The sequence below is a fragment of the Varroa jacobsoni genome, unplaced genomic scaffold (genome assembly GCF_002532875.2).
Source record: "Varroa jacobsoni isolate VJ856 unplaced genomic scaffold, vjacob_1.0 scaffold_1236, whole genome shotgun sequence".
NCBI lineage: Eukaryota > Metazoa > Arthropoda > Arachnida > Mesostigmata > Varroidae > Varroa > Varroa jacobsoni.
Genome location: NW_019214138.1, coordinates 54,492 through 74,438, shown reverse-complemented (window position 1 = coordinate 74,438; position 19,947 = coordinate 54,492). Strand labels below are relative to the sequence as shown.

General features: G+C 42.1%; 1 protein-coding gene across 6 annotated transcripts in view; it reads right to left on the bottom strand.

Annotated features, from left to right (window-relative positions):
• Positions 1-19,947, bottom strand: part of LOC111267890 (rho family-interacting cell polarization regulator 2) — a 76,606-nt gene that overhangs the window by 16,797 nt on the left and 39,862 nt on the right. The window contains exon 1 of one of the 6 annotated variants that reach the window (XM_022846452.2): positions 8,908-12,215. The exons of the other annotated variants lie outside the window; for them this stretch is intronic. Within the exon in view, the coding sequence (XP_022702187.1) occupies positions 8,908-9,001 (94 nt within the window). The 5' untranslated portion in view covers positions 9,002-12,215. Of the gene's footprint in view, positions 1-8,907; positions 12,216-19,947 lie in introns of those variants that run through there. 6 annotated transcript variants of the gene reach the window in all.

Here is a 19,947-nt window from a genome sequence, read left to right as displayed (position 1 = left end):
TCCGTAGATGGCCCAATTTTTACGAGTGGGCTACAGTTGCTCAAGCTTCCGATGACCGATTTTTGTACCATAAACGCACCAACGAACCCACATAAACTAGAGCCAAGTAACAATAAACACTATTAGTTGATTTTAAGCGATTCTTTAACAAACAGATCATTTATCACACATGTTCATAGGGTTGCCACTGCACCGTAGAGATCCCACTTTGCCCATAGTGCACAGTATGTGCCGCAGAACAGTCATCCGCGCTTACCACCGGTATTGCGGACAAGAAAAGGTTATAAACGATATCCAAGTAGACCTAACATCATTAAAAACTACTAATAATGCTATCAAAAGCTTCAGCCTTTACCATTTCCACTTTCAGTAATCTGACGCAGTTATAAATAATAACTGCGCTGAGTAAACATGCAGCTCTCGTTGGACGCTGAGAATTTCAACATTCTAATCCTACACCAATAGCGTGTTCCAGATCTATATGGCGCACATAGAAGCACCCTATTTGATCTACAATATACGCTATGGCGTGATCTGGGTGCTTTATGGGAATCCTATTGAGTGCATTGCCGTGGTAATCACGATTAACGCTACCACGTTGGTTGAAATCTCCGCGGAGGTCAACAGTAATAATAGTAACAATAATAATTAAAAAGTAAAAAAATGAAGGAAAAATAAAAAGATTAAAGAAGATCAGGTATAAGTATTTAGGTTAATAGCTGCTTGTATGGTTGCCATGCCGTTGTGCAAATCGGTAAGTCCAGCAACATTCACCCCCCTGTTAGACTCAATGGACTAAGTTTTTCATGCTATACTTAATAAATAGGTGATAACTTAGCTACATTAAGTAGACAACGTTTGCATTGGCATTCTATAGCTTCGTTTAGATAAAATTCTATCAATCTAAATAAATGCGTGACCATTCGATAGATTCGATAGAGGACGCGTACGATCAGGCCGAGAATCGGTAAAATTACAAAAAAAGAACGGGCGACCTCAGCACGAGAAACGTTTAATATCCGAGCGTAATAGCCAGGTAGACTATGGGGAGTTATCACAGTTTGACTAAATCAGTTGTAGATACAGAAAAATAACGTCAAAGTAATTGCCGTCGTACGTATCAAATGACGCTGCTAGGTACCGTACAATGATTTGCCTTGAGAAAAACGCCGCATTGCGTCGCGAGATACGTTCTTCTTAATGGACTAGCGACTCCAACCAAAGTGAAATTGAAGGCATCACATGGCGGCTGAGGTTTCCCCATTTACCGCACTCTAACTAGACTTTTTGAAAATATTATATGACAGAATAGTACACATGGCTGATTGTTGTGATGTATGAAATATACTATATATCTATTGACTATAAAAGCGTGCGGTTAGAAAGATCAATATATATCACGTTCGGTAACTCTAAATGGTAACAGAATTAGAAAGATCCGTTAAACTGACAAAAAACAATTACGCTAATATAATATATATTACATTAGCATTGCTGCCAATAATGACTAATTTGAACAGACTTTCCTGTCAAATCCCCCGCCGTAGCGCAATGTATTAGCAATTTGAAGGACACGTGATGGTCTAGGTTCGAACACGGGCATTGACATATTTGGGTTCGTAATGGGAGCTAGCCAACTGATGTGGAATGGCTAACGGCGGTGACGGACGTAAAGCTTGACACATTTAAAGTTTCCTACTAGACCTCACTTTGCCCAAAGTATGACACTTTGCACGGAGCAAAGAGAAGCTAAACGATTTTCAATTATGTTTTCATTCCTTCGATGAACACATCACCCTTCTCTACTGCCGTAAAGGCTCACTTGCTTGCTTTATCCATTTCTTTTGTATAGATCGCAAAATCACAGCAAAGGAAAATCATTTCGTTAGTCTCGTTGCCTTCATTCGAAAACGATATGTGATGACAGGACGATAACCCTTCTGCGACATGTCCTCTATCATCCCCCCCTTTTCCCGGTTAGAGCGCTTCCAGTCGTAAATGTGACATCGCAATTAACTTCGACGCTACGCATATTGGGGTCACGCGACACGGTTATTGGTTTTGGTTAATATAGGCCGCTCCAGCACGCGTTCGACTAGCTCGAGGCTTGACACAACGGCTGCTTAACCTACTGAATGAACGTTCCCTCAAGTCATAAGTTCTAGAGTAGCAAATCCATTAGAACTTCGGATTCCACCTGTGATCGTTTAATTTTCATTTTCTTTTCGGTGCGCTTTCGCTTCCGGTCGTTATATATATATATATATATATATATATATATATATATATATATATATATATATGGTATGAAGTATTCGCTGCCACCGTTAAGAGAAGCTTATGTGAGACATTAGCCAGCAAACCGTAGCCGATCGTGGTTTACTACATTGCAAAAAGCAGTATGTCATTCTCGGGCAGTATTCTTGTCGTCAACCCCACACATAACAATGAGGTGACTTCCTGTGGGGATTCAATTGGGGGCAGGAAAACAAAAGCCTGAGGTAAACGGATGTGAAGTAAAATATTATATAAACAAAAACATCTATGAAATGTCTCTACCGTCCACAATATCGGACAAGCGCACAATAGAAGGTATTTCGTAGAACAAATATTCTAGTTCTTTTTGAGACAGAATTAGCAAATGGCGGGAATTGAGGCATAGAAAGTTTATTTTTCTTCCCTTTCCTGTAAAAAGAAAGACGAAGTGAAGCATTACGTTACTTTGTTATGACAGACTTTTCTGGTTTGTTTTTTTCCCGCATAAATATGGAATTCGCTATTGATCTGAAAGGTTCGAACAGTCCAAAAACAATGTTCGAAGCACCAAAGTGTTTGTAGAGATAGGAATTATAAAATTGAGATAGCCTTCACCGGAAGTGTCGGTTATTTCATGACTACGATAGGTGTATACTCATATCGGACACGACTCCTAATTCTGGAAGTGTTGTACCTAAGGAGCTATTAATAGGTTTTCAGTATCCTTGAAACAACTGAGGCAGCAGTAAAACTGGTATTATAAGCTATGTAAGTTACCTGTTAAAACCTCGGCGTCTGCATAAAAATATTCTACGGAAATTTTGCTAAAAAAGAAACTCTCTGTGCAATGTAAGCGTATTAGCATGAGAAGCCGTGCTAATTAATATCCCACCACTAGCGCAATGACACGCATACGGAAGTTGCGCAACTATGAAATCGAGCATGTGTTTCATGAATTTTGTAAGTAGGTTCAAGGCGACTGCGGAGTTGGAAATTGTAGGACACTCCAGGCAAAGGGTCTGACATGATAAATGCCAAAAAGGGGCACAGGCTCAAAAAGGAGGTGCTAAGTACCAAGAATGAAAATGTTCGTTTTGTATCGGAAAATGCCTCTTTGTAAACTACACCCATGTACAATGAGAAATTAGTTATATAAGTGTCATACAACTAGAAATCACGTGATCGTTCTTATACAAAAGTGTGATACGACCGAGGGATTTTAAGGGAAACGAGATTTCGTGCAGTGCTATTTTATGCTAACCCATATTTTAGACTGTGCAAAGAAAACTTGGTTTTCAAATGCGAAGACGCACGAATTTTACGGCACACACTATAACCGTTTGCACCCTGACACATTGGGATATTAATTAAGTAGTTTGAATCCTGCGGTATTGATCATAAGCTCGATATCTTTATCTTTGTGAATACGATGGCATTGCGCTACCTTTTTTTTTTTCTTTTTTAGAGGGTCGTGTGGGAACCTTGTACCTGGATACCGGGCTTCACTCCACCGTAGGGCCTGTGTCAGCGTTTTATAACTGTTGTACTAATGCCCAAAAACCATACCCGATAGTTTTTTTTGTGTTTTGTAATCTTAGGACTTACTTTACCGCTAGCTCAATCATATACTAGCTGCATCGTATTGCACAGTAGTAACGCGTGGTAACAGTTGTAATGAGCTCAGGAGCACTTAGTTGAAAATTGGTATGGGTTTGAGGCCGGGCGTGTAAACATATGCAGTTCCGTGCTAGAAGGGACCAGCTCTCTAAAATAACACTCAATTAAAAAAAGTAAACATTTAGCATATTTAAAACGAAAAACATTTAGCTCAACAGGGAATTATTGATGTGCTAAGTTTCCATTCTATCGTTCTTTTTCCTTCTTAGCGATTTTTACCTCACGTGACAAGTGCCCTACCATCATTGATATTTGGTCAGTGCAGATATGATGCCTAGTCACACTGCCAGCCAGTTCGGCGGCATCGAGAAAACCTCTCAGACTTTTTACGCGAGGCCTCTAGACATTTTTTGTTTCTTCATTCCGTAGGGTGTTTTAATTGTACGCACAGCCACGCACGTTAAGCGAGACCAAAGATATAAAGGTTATGAACGATCGACCTATGGAGACCAGTTGGTCACCAGATGGTCACCTAGAAAAAGACTTTCTACGCGCAGCCAAGCTTCAACCCTGGCTCCTTCATCATCTCGGAAGTCATGGAAGATGGCGCTTACAGCATAACTGAGTCTACTTCAGTCCTCCGCCGCAAAGGGCAGCTTACATTGCGGAACGTTATCCCCAATATGAAGTCCTATATCCTATTTTACTTTCCATCGATTGGTGACAACTTTGTTCGCTGTGACAGTGAGATATGGGCCTACGCCCGCTTGACATGTAACTTCGTTACAATGATTATTCTCTCAGAAATAAAGTCGCATTAATTTGCTTTTAGGTTCCCCTCAGCTTTGTGATCTATCACGTCACAGAAGGTGAAAAAAATATTGAAAATGCGACGGCCTGCTCAGCCCAACAGTTCAACTTGTGCGTTGTTCCAACGTTTTGCTTCGACAAACAGCGAATTACCCAGACGCGCCCCTTCTGCCCGAAGCTACAAGGGATCTTTCTTGTCATAAAATCAGTTTGACATAAATTTATCAAATGCTCGTAACCGTAAACATTACATCGTCGATGCCGTCTCATAGAATCAATTTCGCATCATTACATTAGCGCTTTCCAGCAGCAATAAAAAGAACTTAGGGTTAATTTGACCATTCTATTTTTCCCGTCTGTATTCTGCCCTTCGGCCGAAAAGTTTTTCGCTTCGGTAAAGAGTTTATTTCGATTGCCCGCTTTTTACTTCTAAATGTCTCCTCCTCGAGCTATGCCTGACTTCGTTAGCTAACTGGACGCTGAGCCTCCTTCCCTGAGAGACGCTGCTGCTCCCTCTTTTTCGCAAGACCAAATTAGTTTATGTTAAAGCTGCGTCATTTTGAGTGTTTTATACCAACAACGGGTCGAAAGGACAATGTCGAAGGAGTACCGCAGTCACACCAAGCGGGGTCCCTAAGGACACTACGTTTTTCGGCTACACCTTTTCTCAAGCAGAATGAATGTTGGCTCGCATTCCAGAGGCAAACCACGTTAGCTACTCCGAGAAACAGCCAGAAATTATATGTCGAAAGCAAAAACGAGCAGCTTATTTCGGCTGAATAACGGTTACACCTTCATCTGTGGATAGTTAGTTAATGTATACCCGTCATATTAGCAGACTGAATCCCTTACTTACGGATGAGCAAGAATCAACGACATTATTTAATTTCTTTGTCTAAGCAGCCTAGAGCCCAGTTTAGCTTAAGGCCTTTCTATGCTAAGGAACAGGGCAAAAGTAGCAAACGGTCATAGCCAAGCAAAGTGCATTAGTGCGAGCTAAAAAATATAGGTATAGCTTGGCCATAATTTTCTCCAAATTCATTATCTCTACGCATCGGTTTTTCATAAACATTCATTCAAGTAAAACGTAACAAACAAAGGAGTTCGCTTAAATTCAATGTTCTGTTCACGTAAACAGATTACATAATTCTACACCAGAGGCTTTATATGTCAGTATCTTCGCCCGTGCTCTGTGCAGAAGGTAATCTGGTTGCCATCTGCCGACTTTACCTACAACAAAAGTATTTCCGAATACGTAACGTATATACTTTTAATGTAATTTAGCTAATTTTCTATGTTGCGGTTGTGCATAGCTGAAAACATATCTGCATAGAAGCACAATTGCTTAACCGCGCTATGAACACGACATAACAATGTCGATCTAACTAATTACATAGGTTGGTTCCTCTGTGTCAGACACACCTAAAGCAAGGTAAAGCTTAGCACTTGCACGTTATCGTGAGGCCTTTTTCAAAATATCGTTGGATTAAGGGTTATTGCAGAAAAAGACGTACAGGCGTAGATTGCAAATTAAATGACCTTTAACAATGTTATCGGCATTGCATGCGAATGGGACATCGTGTAATAGCTTATTTATGACACATCCTCTAACGAATAAAAAGGGTCAAGACGAGGTCGACTACACGGGATGTTACAGCTAACTGAGACCTCACAGTACGGTAGCATCAAGCCTAGTACGTGTATACTAGTACGTGTATGTGTACGTAAACTTTGAGCGTGATATAAACATTCATTGGTGGAGTCGGTAGTGGTTCGTATAATCATTGCAATACTATTGAAGCTGGCAAGACTACACCTGTCGAACGCGTAAATCCGTATATCCATATATATATATATATATATATATATATATATATATATATAAAGTACGTATATCTGTTTATAAAAATTACTTCATGTAATTTTCCGTTAATTAAGGTGTATTAAAAAACGAACAAGCCACAATTAAGCTTCGTACGACTCACGGGATTAGCTGCTAATCGTGGTCATGACGAAGGACACCTTGGAAGCTACAACGATCTATGCTAGGCCCCGAACCCACCTAGAATGCGAGAAATTCTTTCTCACAGTTAATTTGAGTTGCGGAAAGAGCTGATTTGAAGCATTTGCTTATGCTTCAATGAAGATGCTCAGAAGAACTTTTGGCGTTGCTCACACCTAACGAGTACATCAAGCGAATATTGTTCACACAGGAAAAGGTATTCTTAATAGAAAACAGGCTCCAAGAAACAGTGGTTCGATGCTCATGAAACAAATTCATGTAGCAAATAACACTGATATTAACGTAATTACATTGTTCTAATCGGTGTGGTCGCGAGCTGATACATGACTATAAGTAATATACTTACGACACGAGAACTTATCGAAAGAATCATATAGACGGCTGACATGTGATGAAGCATTTGGCGAGCTAAATTTCACCCCATTTACAGTATCTCAACCGCATCGATTCTTTTTTAGCACTCGTATAGCAAAATGAAAACACCTACATTCTATGCTAGGACGTTATACATACACGATAGTCAATTAGTCGTAACGAATTTACCGATCAAAAACATATTATGCCCTAGGCTCAAGGCCAATGACACGCTGGCAGAAGGCACCCCACAGCGACCCTTGACGACAGTCCCGTAACTATTGTGCTTACATGCCTATCCATCCTAGAGAGGCGAAGACGAGTGTAAAAAATTATATACCTTCCTTTTTTTTTTAACTACAAAACGTAAATTTAGATTCAAACATCATTCCGATAAATCTGGCAAATCAGAACGCACCTGTTCCTTCTGCACGTAGAATCTTTCCTCCGGTATAATCGTTTGAAAAATACAGTAACCGCACACATGGCCGATCAAGGTCAACTGAATTATAGCGTTTACTCAATACTCCTACCGTTCGTAACCCGTTTTGCCGGATCGGACAACGAGAAGCACTTGAATTATTTACTATACAATATATTTTCTATTGAGATCTTGCTTTTTGTGTACACGCCAAAGGATGCCTAACAACGTAATCGTACGGACGAAGGCGCATGTAGACTGACGGAATCATTGCTACGCCTCTGTATTATAACGTACATTAATCGAGCGTAATAATTGAAATCAATCGATTCAAGCTATTTTCTCTCTTTGTTCATATATTTAACGAGTTAATGGTCGTCAGAATGGTCACTGCAAAAACCTATTGTCTTGGTGATCAACAGGGCTGAGAGAAGCGGCGTTTATTCAAAGGCTCGCAATAGTCGCATCCTGACATATATTTCCTTCGACAGGGCAAATATTCCCACCTGGTCGACAAAAATAAACAATCTCTGGTCACACCCTATTATAGTAGTATAACAATAATCCAGCTTTTACCGGTAAGTAATAATTGTCTCTGCCGGCGCTCGATGCTAAGTCACAAAACCATACCCTTCGCTATATGCAACGAAGATTAGGATATGACACTGTCCTACTGTTAAGGTAAGGCATTTTGCCAAATTCGATGTCTGCGGGTGTGACTCAAATGCTGTCTATTGACAGCTGTCTGATACGGGGCTCGTTGCCCTGCTGGCTGCAATGTATGCCTAGAAAATTGGTACGAACATGGCCTTTGCTATCTGTCGGATACTGGGATAGCAACAAATCTTGTATAATACAATGGTTCTGCCCTGATGTCAGACGAACGGGTGACTTTAGTTGTGGCTTTTTGTGTCAAATCAGATGGTCCAATTTTATCGAAATCCATATAACAACTATACGACAGAATTTACATAGATGAAGTGATGACCTACAATAGAACTGCAAAAGCAAGCTTCTTACACTTCATAAAGTAGACACGTTTGCCTCTTTGCGGTTATCCCAAATTTTAAGCGTAAGCGTTCGAAAACACGCATCGATCTACACGTATCGGCAATTTACGTACGTTTAAACCACGCCCGCATCTGTAGCACGTGTATGTACAGGATACGATTTCAATGACACGAACTGTGATACCGTGGACATCGTCCGCCTCCCTTTACAATGATAACTGTTACGACGGTTAATCTCAAACAAACAAATCATAACCCCCTGAAATATGGAGCCGATACATACTTCCATTCCATACAAGTAATTATAAAAGTTCATTCACCAAATATATATATATATATATATTGGTTGCCCCATATGGGCAAAGCCTGCCTATTGTGAACACAAAATCTATGTTAGATATTTGATTGTTTCTAACCTTTAGTTTGTTCGAAGTTTTCATTACTCGCAGCCTTCTTTTCCAGAATCGGATTGAGTAGTTCTTTATCGAATTCAAACACTGTTAACTTCATTGTTGCCGTGGGGTCTTCGTATGAACAGTCAGAATCTGCTGTTGTTATTGGAACGTTAGCCAGAATGAGATTTCACGGGGTCCTGAACTCTGGTAGATTATGCGAAAGATTCACAAAAGAATGATCAAGATGAACGTAGCCATCAGCTGAAGAGATCCGAGATCGAGAAGGTGTCCCGCGCATCAATCCATACGGTGCTACAAAAACGGCTGACTTCACCAGATGCAAGTGGCTAGTTATCGTCAAATACGTATTTTTGCTTCCCGCCCAGTATTTCTACGCGGCATCATATATCACGAAACTGAGATGGGTCAGTATCCTATGCAAAATTGTCTCATCGAGTCCTCCCCTGTTTTATTCCCAAATGCGCTTCGTTTACATTTCTGCTGATAATCCTTCAAACTGGATATAGCTGACAAATTCACGAACGCAAATTGCTTTTCTTCGGTACAATCCTCGTGGAAGTGTGAACGCTTGAGTATTTTAACTACCGCCGTAACTCGAATTGGCTCTATATATCTCTATTGACGTGTTGTTCTGTACAGCTTCACGTACGCACATAAATCAAATGTGCAAAGTAATGACACTAAGAAAAAGTATTTCTTTCACGTACGAGTACTGAAGATTTCTCAATCTTTTAATCGGCTTCACTTGACAATTAACCACTACTTTTTACGACAAACTCTCTGTTCGTTCCGTGCATAGATGACAGCTATGCGAAGCGTGCTTTTCCCGGCTAAACATCAAGCGACTCTGGAAACGTCATCGCATTGAGACGTAGTCGTACCTTTACGTTGTCCTCTCGTGTCGAACTGTCGCCGGCATCTCCTTCGTCACTGATACGCTCTAGGCAAGCATTCTCCTGAGCTAGCTGATAACATCTTGATGCTAGTGAACGTCAACGCTAGCACAAAACCGAGGTACAAGTCCATACCACAGTAGCGTATCGGTTATAGCAGATTTTACCAACAGATCCTCCCACTTTTGGCTAACCAGCACTAATCTATTGCCTCGTTAAAGAGCTAGCTGGATTGAATGCTCACAAGAATGCTAAACGAGTAATTAACGCTACGGTACATGCCAGCAGTGCTAGCAGTATTCCATTATTCCTGGATGCCTCCTGAATAACGGCAAACAAGCAAACGGCTTCCCACTGCCCCTGATGTTTTGCCATCCACTCGCGTGTACGTCATTGTCAAAAAATAAGATCACCCATTTAAAGCGGCCGCTGGTACGGAAACTATGGGGAACGAGATTATTTCCGAAACACCTGTCCAGCCTTGCGCCGCAACCGTGCTACGTTACGGCCGCTACCACAAATACTGAATAGCCTGCCTATAACGGATGTTATTTCGTGAATCATGAACTTGAATGGCTGCAGCAGTTATTATTGGCGAGGAACTTTCTTAAAATTATTATTATTACTACTATTATTACATGATAAAAATTAGTGTTTATTATGAATATGACGATTGAAGTCGGTAGTGATTTTACACTGTTGTCTACTGCTGCTACGGTTAGCACTATACCAATTAGCTTCTTCGTCCTCCACTAGATTTCTATAATCTACGGGTGGCTCGAAGTTGTCACCGGCTAGTGGAACAAACGACAACCATCGGACGCCATTTCTTTGAGTAGTATCTAATATATTCAAGTATACGGGTTTATGGTGGTCAGCCGTAGGCTGAAGTAACACTGAGCCCTGAAAAGGCGCACATCGGCCGACAACGGTGACCAGAAATAGCCGCTACCTTATCGACTTGTTATGTTTGATATGGCACCAGTTCGCGATCGATCTATCCTGTTCCGCTGGATTCTTCGCTGGCTTATTGTTGTCGTTCCTTCCCTGTTATCGTTGGTCTGTCTGTAATTGTTTTCACAGGTCTGATGCCTCTTCACGCGTTACCCAGACACTGCTAGCGCATCTTTCAATGTCTCGTTGAGTATGGCTTATCGTATTCAATCACCGTGGCCGGAATATCGGAGAAGTGTAATAAACACTACTGCGATCACAAATGATTGCGTAATCAGCAAATAGTCCTGTGTCGTACAGTTGTGTAAATAGTTATATTGACACTACCCCGAAGTACAATTTGCGTGGCCCATGATCCACGGCATACTCCGTCCATACAAGAAACACTATTGCATAGTGTATCTGAATAGGGCAAAGCCAGTTTCACTGTTAAATCGCACTATAACACACGGAAACATCTCCATTGCAGCACAAATTTAATATTTTACCAAACAGATGAATTGGTTTTTGACCGTTCTCTCTGTGATGTTTCCACAGTTCAACTGTTACTACCTCAGCGGTTATGTACGGTCGATATCTACTGGTAACTCGATGACCGCGTGCGTCAGCCGGTCCGTACTGCCGCTACATCGCCAAATGAGGGTTTCTCTGAAATTCGCTTGCCCCGCTCAATTCCGTGGACTCTCAGTCACAACTACGCCAAGCATATACAGCCAATAAGAATAAATAACAGCATACGACGCAAAAGTGTCAGTATCAGTTGTAATTGAGGTGCCAAGTAGATCGACGAGCGCTGCGGTACTATGTAATGAAGAATTGCTCCGTAATGCGCGCAGATGCCGAATGACTCCGATAGGTAAACAGTAACCAGATTCAGCAATAACTAAACAATTCTGCCATTGGTAAATGCATTATAGAACGAGGTGGTTGGAGAATCCGATTAGATGAAAAGACGCACTAAATTTTTCTATGTCTGTCACTCTTCGTAATGCCGTGGGTAGCCAGCGAGAGGAACACCGTCAATACAATGAGTAGTCACAACACTCACGGAACACGCGCGCGGTCTGTATTCGGAGACGCTGCTCTGCGCCCAACACTGATGTTTGAGGGCCCATGTTCGACCTCTCCAATCACTCTGACCCGTTAACGCCACTACATTCAACTCGTGAATGGAGAGCAGAGCCCAATCAAAGTCAAAAGCGCTCACTACAAATAAATCTCGTGGTCGACCGCTCCTGCCCCTGAAGTAGTCTAGCTTTTCCTCTTGGAACGACTCAGTGCCGTGTGTCAAATAGATACCCGAGCTTCATATTATGTTAGAAATGTACCATAGTGTTTCATGATCTCGCGGACTTGTGGGTCTTAGGCGGTCCCACTTGATTGGGTTTTGCTAGCTGATGAGTGGAGCAAATACTTTGACGTCTTTTGCCGATGAACAAGACGAGATGGCAGTGGCGAGGTGGCCGAAGCGGGCCCTCCTTTCAGCTTTTCTTCACGTAGCGTCAGGCCGCCGTTTCACTGCCGAGCGGCTGAAAGCCAGCGGTAGAGCTGACACTTTGCTCGTCCGTATCCGCGCAGGGACACCCTAACCCTCTTCGTCGTCATCTGCCTGTTTTACTATACGTACGCGCCAGTCGGCACCGGCTGGCGAAACCGGTGGGAGAGGAAGATTACAAGGACGCCTGGCATACGCCACCCTCCACCTTTTGCCACCCGTGGCCGGAACGGAATCAATACTGTTGAGAACAAAATGGACAAAAAAGACGGAGGGGGTAAGGGAAACGATAAATACGCACGAGACTGATACAAGTGAACGATACAAGATACTCGCTGAGGCCGCTAGCGGCTAATGATCGTGAAACCCTTTCCTTCTACCGGCTGTCATCCTTCCCGACGTACGTGCTGCTGGAAACAGAGCGCAGCGTTACCCTAACCACAACTATATGATCATAAAAAATTAGACCCAAAACAGCAGAACAGATCCATACCGTATTAGTTAATGAGCAGAGGTTGCGGGAACGTAGGGAAGTGGCCACGCGTATTGTCTTGCATATGGCAGAAGCGTGTGGACACGCACAAGTGAATAGGAACGAATAATGATGAGAAAACTGATGACTGACAGAAGGATTCGCCCCGCGTAAATGAATGCAACGAAGCGATCACCAAAAGGCGTCAGAAAGCTGCTTACGTAATTTGAGTGTTCTGCCAAGAAACTGAAAGATATATGCATACATATATGGATCACGCAGCGCGCCGTAGAAAAAAACGCGACTTTTGAAGGATAATGATCTTATAACCTAGCCTGCATTACAGAGGGAAAGATGGCTCGAAGGATGGACGTCGAACTCGAATCTAGCTTGTTTGGGGCGTATGTGCTCGTTTTGATATAGCATTTAATATGATTATAATATTCCATATCTTTATATAGAACGCTGAAAGAATACATACTTTTTAATTGCACTACTAAACTGTAAGTAGAACTTCACTTTTAATTTTCTTAACTGTAAGGTCATTTCAATTAATTTTATGATTAGTTTCTGTGCGCACCCTCGACACGACGGTTCGTACGGTGAAGCTTTAAATCGAAAGGGACCAGGGACCATTACTTCCAATCCTGCGAATGACACACACTATACAATCTGTGTGAGCACAAAAAGTCACGTATGTTTAAAGAAAAAAGAGTGGATTTTTATAGTGCCGCAGAGCTGTTCGACCGGAAATTGCAACCGAATCGGGAACTGGGCACTGATTCGTATTAGGGAGCATAGTTTATTTTATATAATGCAATGGTAAAACGAACTGGTAAAAGTTATTGTTATGCCAGGTCGAACTATATTTTGGGTTAGGTTTTTCACCGAGCATCAGTCGAATCAAAAAGGGTCTCTGTTGTTTGGCTTTCTGATTAGTACCGACCACTTTCCATTTGTATTGTGTTAGACCGTACGGTTGACAGTAGGCGAGCAAGACGATGCTAATGACAACTACCAAAAGTGTTATGGCAAACGCACGGAAGACCAGAGAGACCACTCCACTAAACAGCATATCCGTACTTTTGATCTGATGCTTAAAAACCTCTTTCAGATTCGTTTCTGCCAATTGTAATGTCTAGCGAATTGCCGAGCGCGACTGCGGATATCAACGATATTCAGGACCCGGTGCCGTTCCTGCGCTGAGCGAAACTGCTCCACGACAAACGATGATGTCGTAATAAGTGCTCCCGACTCACATCTGCTCACACCCGTAAGGAACGCGCGACTTCATGAATCGAAAAACGATCTAGCCCAATCGCCGTCCGCTGTTTCAGCTTACCATGTATATATAGTACACGTTACATACAATTTACGTTTACATATCTAGTAACGATATAGCAAAAATAATGCATCAGGTCATAAAACTGCCCGTTTTTACTTCAGCTTTTTAGTCGCTCAGTAAAGCTGGACACATATAAACGATAGATTGGCGACAGAAGATCGGAGCGCACGTTGCTTCATGAGTGCACGATGGCAGTTCAAACACGGACCGTGCGCTCACCGTATCTAGCATTATTACGGCTATAATATATATCAATATTACCTCTAGCAGGATAATAGACGCCGATTCAGATATCATTAACTGATAGCGTTTGTGATGCTAGCTGCGGACCGAACGGGTCAATAGTCCTACAAAGCAGATATATATATGCATATATATACACATCCATATGTATTAGTATCTGCATGTTAGCGGACGGATGTGGCAAACACTCAGAAGTTGCCGAAGCGCCAAAAGATAGTTTTTTGTGATTCTTCTTTCTCCCAATAGTACAGCATCAGCTACAGAAGCGGAGCGATTGTGTGAGCCTCTGGTCCTGAATACAGAAGTGTGCCATGGTCGATAGTATGTAACTGACTTGAGAATATTGGTCGGATGACTTTATGGTATTTGGCCCATGTTGGCGGCAACAGATAGTAGCTTACGGTAGCAGCAAACATAATGGCTAGCCCGGAGACTTCTTCTGCCCAACCTCTAGAGCAGAAATCAGCAGAGGAATCTACGGCACCAAATATAGTACCTAAGAGATAAGTGCAATACAAGTATCGAGTCACAAACGACTTCGAGTCAAAAACGACGGAAAGCAGATCAGCATAGCATAAATGGGAAACGATAAGAGATATGATCTCAAGAAGAACGATATCAATGACTAGGAAAACTGCGCTAAAAGTAGCCAACATCACCTTGAAACGTGCTGTTGTTAATTTGGGGATTTGTCACTTAAGAAAGCGGAACCTTGTAAGAATACGGAACTTTATTCAAGTTCAAGAAGAGGTATTCGGTGTAGACGTAGAGCGTGTGGCTTGCTCAAGGAAGTAAAAAATGCTTTTAGATTGATTTTCCGGTCGAAGTGACCGCGAAGGAATAGTAGAGTCTAAAAAGTAAACGATTTACTGCTAGATATTGTGTATGAATGTAAACGGCGTCGCGATCGTGTTCGCCACTTCGAAAATTGGTTAGACATTACATTTCCCATAATGATGGTACGTATTTGTCTTTTTATTCAGCAAATAAGCATAAGACACTAATCGATCTATAATATCGCGGTGATAAACGCTATGATAACCAGTCTCCCTTAAATATAGAAGATATTCTTTTGAGGATTATCCTAATCAATAGTCTACTATTTTATAATTATATATAAAAATTTTAAGAGAAACACTATTTGTGAGCAGCATCATTTCTCCTTTGCTACTTGCTTCCGACAAGCTGTTTAATACACTCACATTTGATGAATTTCTTACAGTATCAAGTCAAAGTGGCATGAATAGATATCCATACCTTTAGCACTTTAATTTTCCATTCAGCGCTTCACACAAAAAGAAGGATACTTTTTATGCGACAACAACAAGTCGACCATTTAAATGCGGTCCATTTATATATCGTCGACGTATACCAATCTGGCTGATCGCCGATGCTCCAAAACGGAACACATATATACCATTTATATGCAAAGTAAATCGCCTTGCTCATCGTTCCCCTATTCTTTATAAAATGCTGCTTTCGTACGACGCCCTACAATGGTAAATCTCTCGCTTGACGTATACGCACGTCGCCACCTAATCAGAGGTATCTCGCGCGAAAACCACGTGCATCTACGAAAAGCATTCAATCCAAAATGCCCCAATAAACAGATACACCCAATAATATATTCATGTACGCACACGTACACACACAGACAGAGGTACAAAAACAAAGACAAAACCACATAAGCACAAATGCACATTCAAAAAAGCCCGTGTACACTCGCACAGAAATCTGCGAATCTTCAGAACAGCGACTCTGAAGAGAGAATTGCCGGTATGGTTATTGCTCCTGTCATTCTTAAAGCACCCCATGACAGCAGTGATGACTGTCCAAGTGCCGACGGAGATATCATCATAAACGTGATATCAATGAAATGGTGAGCTTTGCGCGATCGGTCCGCTAACAACAACAGTCGCTGTTATCATTGGTACAGCCCGACAGCTCTTTAATATCCAATAGCCGTCGCTTTTTTCGCTGTCACTTCTAATGTTCCAGCAGACGCAACGTTGTTCTGGTGAACTTAGCTTTTCATCTGTATCGGATTTCGCTGCTTGAAAACCTGAGCGAGCTTCTGCTGTCGCCGTCGTAGCAGAAGAAAACTGACAGAAGATTCTGCCGAAATCCGAGCAGCAGCAACGGCAGCAGCTGTAACAGCCGGTGTAGGTGGAGTACCATCGGCGAAATCTTCACGTCACTATCGTGGACGGTTGCAGGTTAGAGAAAAATCTTCTAAGACGCGTCACAGTATTTCCCCTTCCAGTAACGTTTTTCGAATGTCCCTGTTGTATGTTGCAGTCGGCACTGTTCCTTCATTGTTGCTATACATATAAGGGATAAAGCTAGACTAAATGCTACCTCGTCTCTAAAGAAGAATCGATGTTGTCACGATCCAAAAAGCTTTCGCATACGTGACATGCGATTCCGCACCGTGATTGCACCGCTAGATTGGAGAGGTCGTGACATGAGCCGTGAAGGAGAACCGTTAGCAGACGCGGCCTCGTCAACGCCGTGAAAAGGGGAGCAGTTCTATAGATATTATTCTAACAGTGATAGCAAATATTGCAGAAGAGAAAATAGCGACAGAAGAGAGTGTAATGACAGCAAACGAGGCCGGACACAGTGGCACTGAGCGTTTGAAAACGACCGCCAGTTAAGTAACGACGACGACGACGACGACGACAATAACAACAGCGAAAGGCGAAGTATAGAAAGTATGAGCAGACGACAGAAAAACGGCCAGGCCCGGGTTGCTAAACGGGCCAAAGTGGGATGATAATAACGGCGAACAACAAATCGAACCCAGTAGAAGTTATGTCATGGCGATGGCCAACGACCGTAGGATCTTCTGATTTGTGGCCGAAATTATTGTGGATGGAGGTTGGCATCGAAATGTGTGGGCATAATGAAGGCGTATCGGCCAACAGATTTGTTGTGTTATCTGACTTCAAAGCTAAAATGTCAAGATGCCGGATCTAGTTATAAGCCACACTTATAGAAGTGCTGTAGCGGAAAAGGGCGTAACGGGACCTCTGATGGCGATGAGATTTAAACGACTTCGATGGATGCGTCACCTGTCGCAAACACCAGTGGACAACATCAGCCTAATAGCTTATACCAAGGTCATAAAAATACTGAACAGAGCTCGATTAGGAAGAGTCATTACAGATATACTAAACGAAAGCCCAATATCGTTATTAATTGCACAGCGCTTGTTCTGCGATTCAACTTTTGACTGGGTCCTTCAGGTAATGGACCTAGGGGCTAGTGTTGCGAAGTTCGTGATGGCGGTACTAGGGCAAAAATCGATCTGAACACCAGTAAATGTTCTCTTTTGAAATAGTTTTCGTCCGAGTCTCAACGGTTTCTATCTAAATGCTTTAAAACATTTTTAGCTAAGCGACTCGCTTAACCGCCAACGAATAGCAACAACCGATGCATCGAGAGCTGTAAACATTTTCATATGAACACCACAGCCTTTGACTATCATAAGTCATATATAATTCAATTACAAATATAATAAATCAATTTTTTGTAGATCGCAAGACTAAAAACCGTTATACCAATCGAGGCATAGACGATGTCGCCAAGTGGTAACTTTGGCTCAACAATGCGTTAAGTATTTAAAGCAAAATACCGACAACTCTTAAATGAAACATTTCAGGGGTATGAAAACGGTAGATCTAGTAGTTCCGTCTCGAGTTACAGCAATGTACAACCGACCGCCGGCACGCTATTCGACTGGAAGTGGCTACAATAAAATTTCATGGAGCAGAAGGTGGCCAAAATTTTTTGGCTCGCCCTGTTGAGACAACGGAGTGGGTTGAGAACCGGAATTAGCGGCGTTGATGTCGTTGTGGCTGACAGAGTTTGTTCTATTTACATTTACCATTAACGACATTTGAATCTACCAGATGAGAATAAATCACCAGTTGATCATTAGCCGATGTCGCGCCGGTCCTCCGGTGACACGACCGATCACAATCTGAAAACGTCCTAAGGGAACAATAGGACAAAATACATGTGAAGACGTAGTCACTACCCGAAGCCGTCTGCCTGCGGCAACTATCCAGCTCTGATTACGTTGGTGTCTACTATACCTTACTTACAAGACGAGATACTTCATCAAGCAGCTATTGCTTCATTTTAGATAAATAGTCTCTAACGATGGAAAAAATCAGTTAATCAGAATCAGTGTTCTAGAATCGACCATCTACGAATTGCGAATTGTCATGCCTATCGAATCGATGGGTAAATTAATCAGTTAGGCAAGTTGTGTCTTAGATGTGACGGGTACGCCCGATCTAAATAATCGGTGCGCGGCACTAAATTACAGGAGAGGACGTGCCGGCAGCGATACATATATATATATATATATATATATATATATATGTATTTTTTTTTGTTTCTAGTAGCTATTTCCATGGAAACTCAGAGCGTTTTCGAGTGTTGAACGCGAGTTACAGGTCAGGCAAAGCGCAGATATGGCGAGAAAAATCACACGTAAATGTTGTGTCGTCTTAATCGTCTGCCGTGATGGTGGCGCTGTATGGAAAGACTGCCGATTTCCTTCGAATGTGGACTGGTATCGGAGCCATAGATACTATCGGCGTGGCACTCAATTTCATTAGCCGCAACGACAACAATGACGCTGTCGTCAGCGCAGTCGCATCATTAAGACCATGAAATCATTGAATCATGAAGACATGATGATTTGATTTTTCGCATTATCATGATGTCGGAGCTGTGACTTAGCGGGGTGGCCCTATTCGTCTTTTACTGGCGACAACTTTGGCCAACGAGTATCCTTCTGTTTTATCTTCCACTTGCGGATCTATCTAAGCGTGAAGCAGGCACATGAAAAACGAGTAAGATCGAATGCCCTTGGAAAAAAGTCACCAGGAGAACGAATATAATAAATCGATGATAGTATAACGAAACATGGCCCGCGAGACGAAAAACGCTTGTAGAGATAAAGTCTCGATGGCTCGCAGGAAGATGCTGTAACATCTCGAAAATAAGGAGCGGTCCGTCACTAGATATACCGCGAGTTCGCGTCCTAGCGGCGATGATTGCTTCAATGCTGATCACCAAGAAGCAGTAGATCGGCAATACTTGCGGCAGTCGCAATAGTGTAGTTCTGCTTCTCGAGTCACCTAAATTTATTGTAGTAAGAGGTGGCCCGCTCTACGGACAAATATCATGCATCTATCATCTGCAAGACGCGTAAAATTGAGTAAATCAGAAACAAGCTACTAGCTGTGGTAAGTGTATCGTGTCTATAGTTGCGTGTAGATTTTTCGAAATGTGTCAAATATGGAGCCACTAATTACGTGTCTTGCCATATTCGCCTGTTTCTCTAAAAGCGTCTTTTTCCTTCACCTCATGCAACTCTTGAAGCGTAGGACAGTGTTTGTCAAATAGGTTAACTCATCTCAAGACATTAAATTCGACATCCTTTGATAAATTTGCCCCTATATTTTTTCTCATACGCCAATGCTCATGCGTCAACCAGCCAAACAAATATCTATAACAAGAACAATATCCAGATTATTTTTGGTTTGCCATATGTTTCTGACGGGATAATTTAAACTGCTCTATCTGTGCTAGCTGGTCACTTCCCTTAAAAACAGTAGTC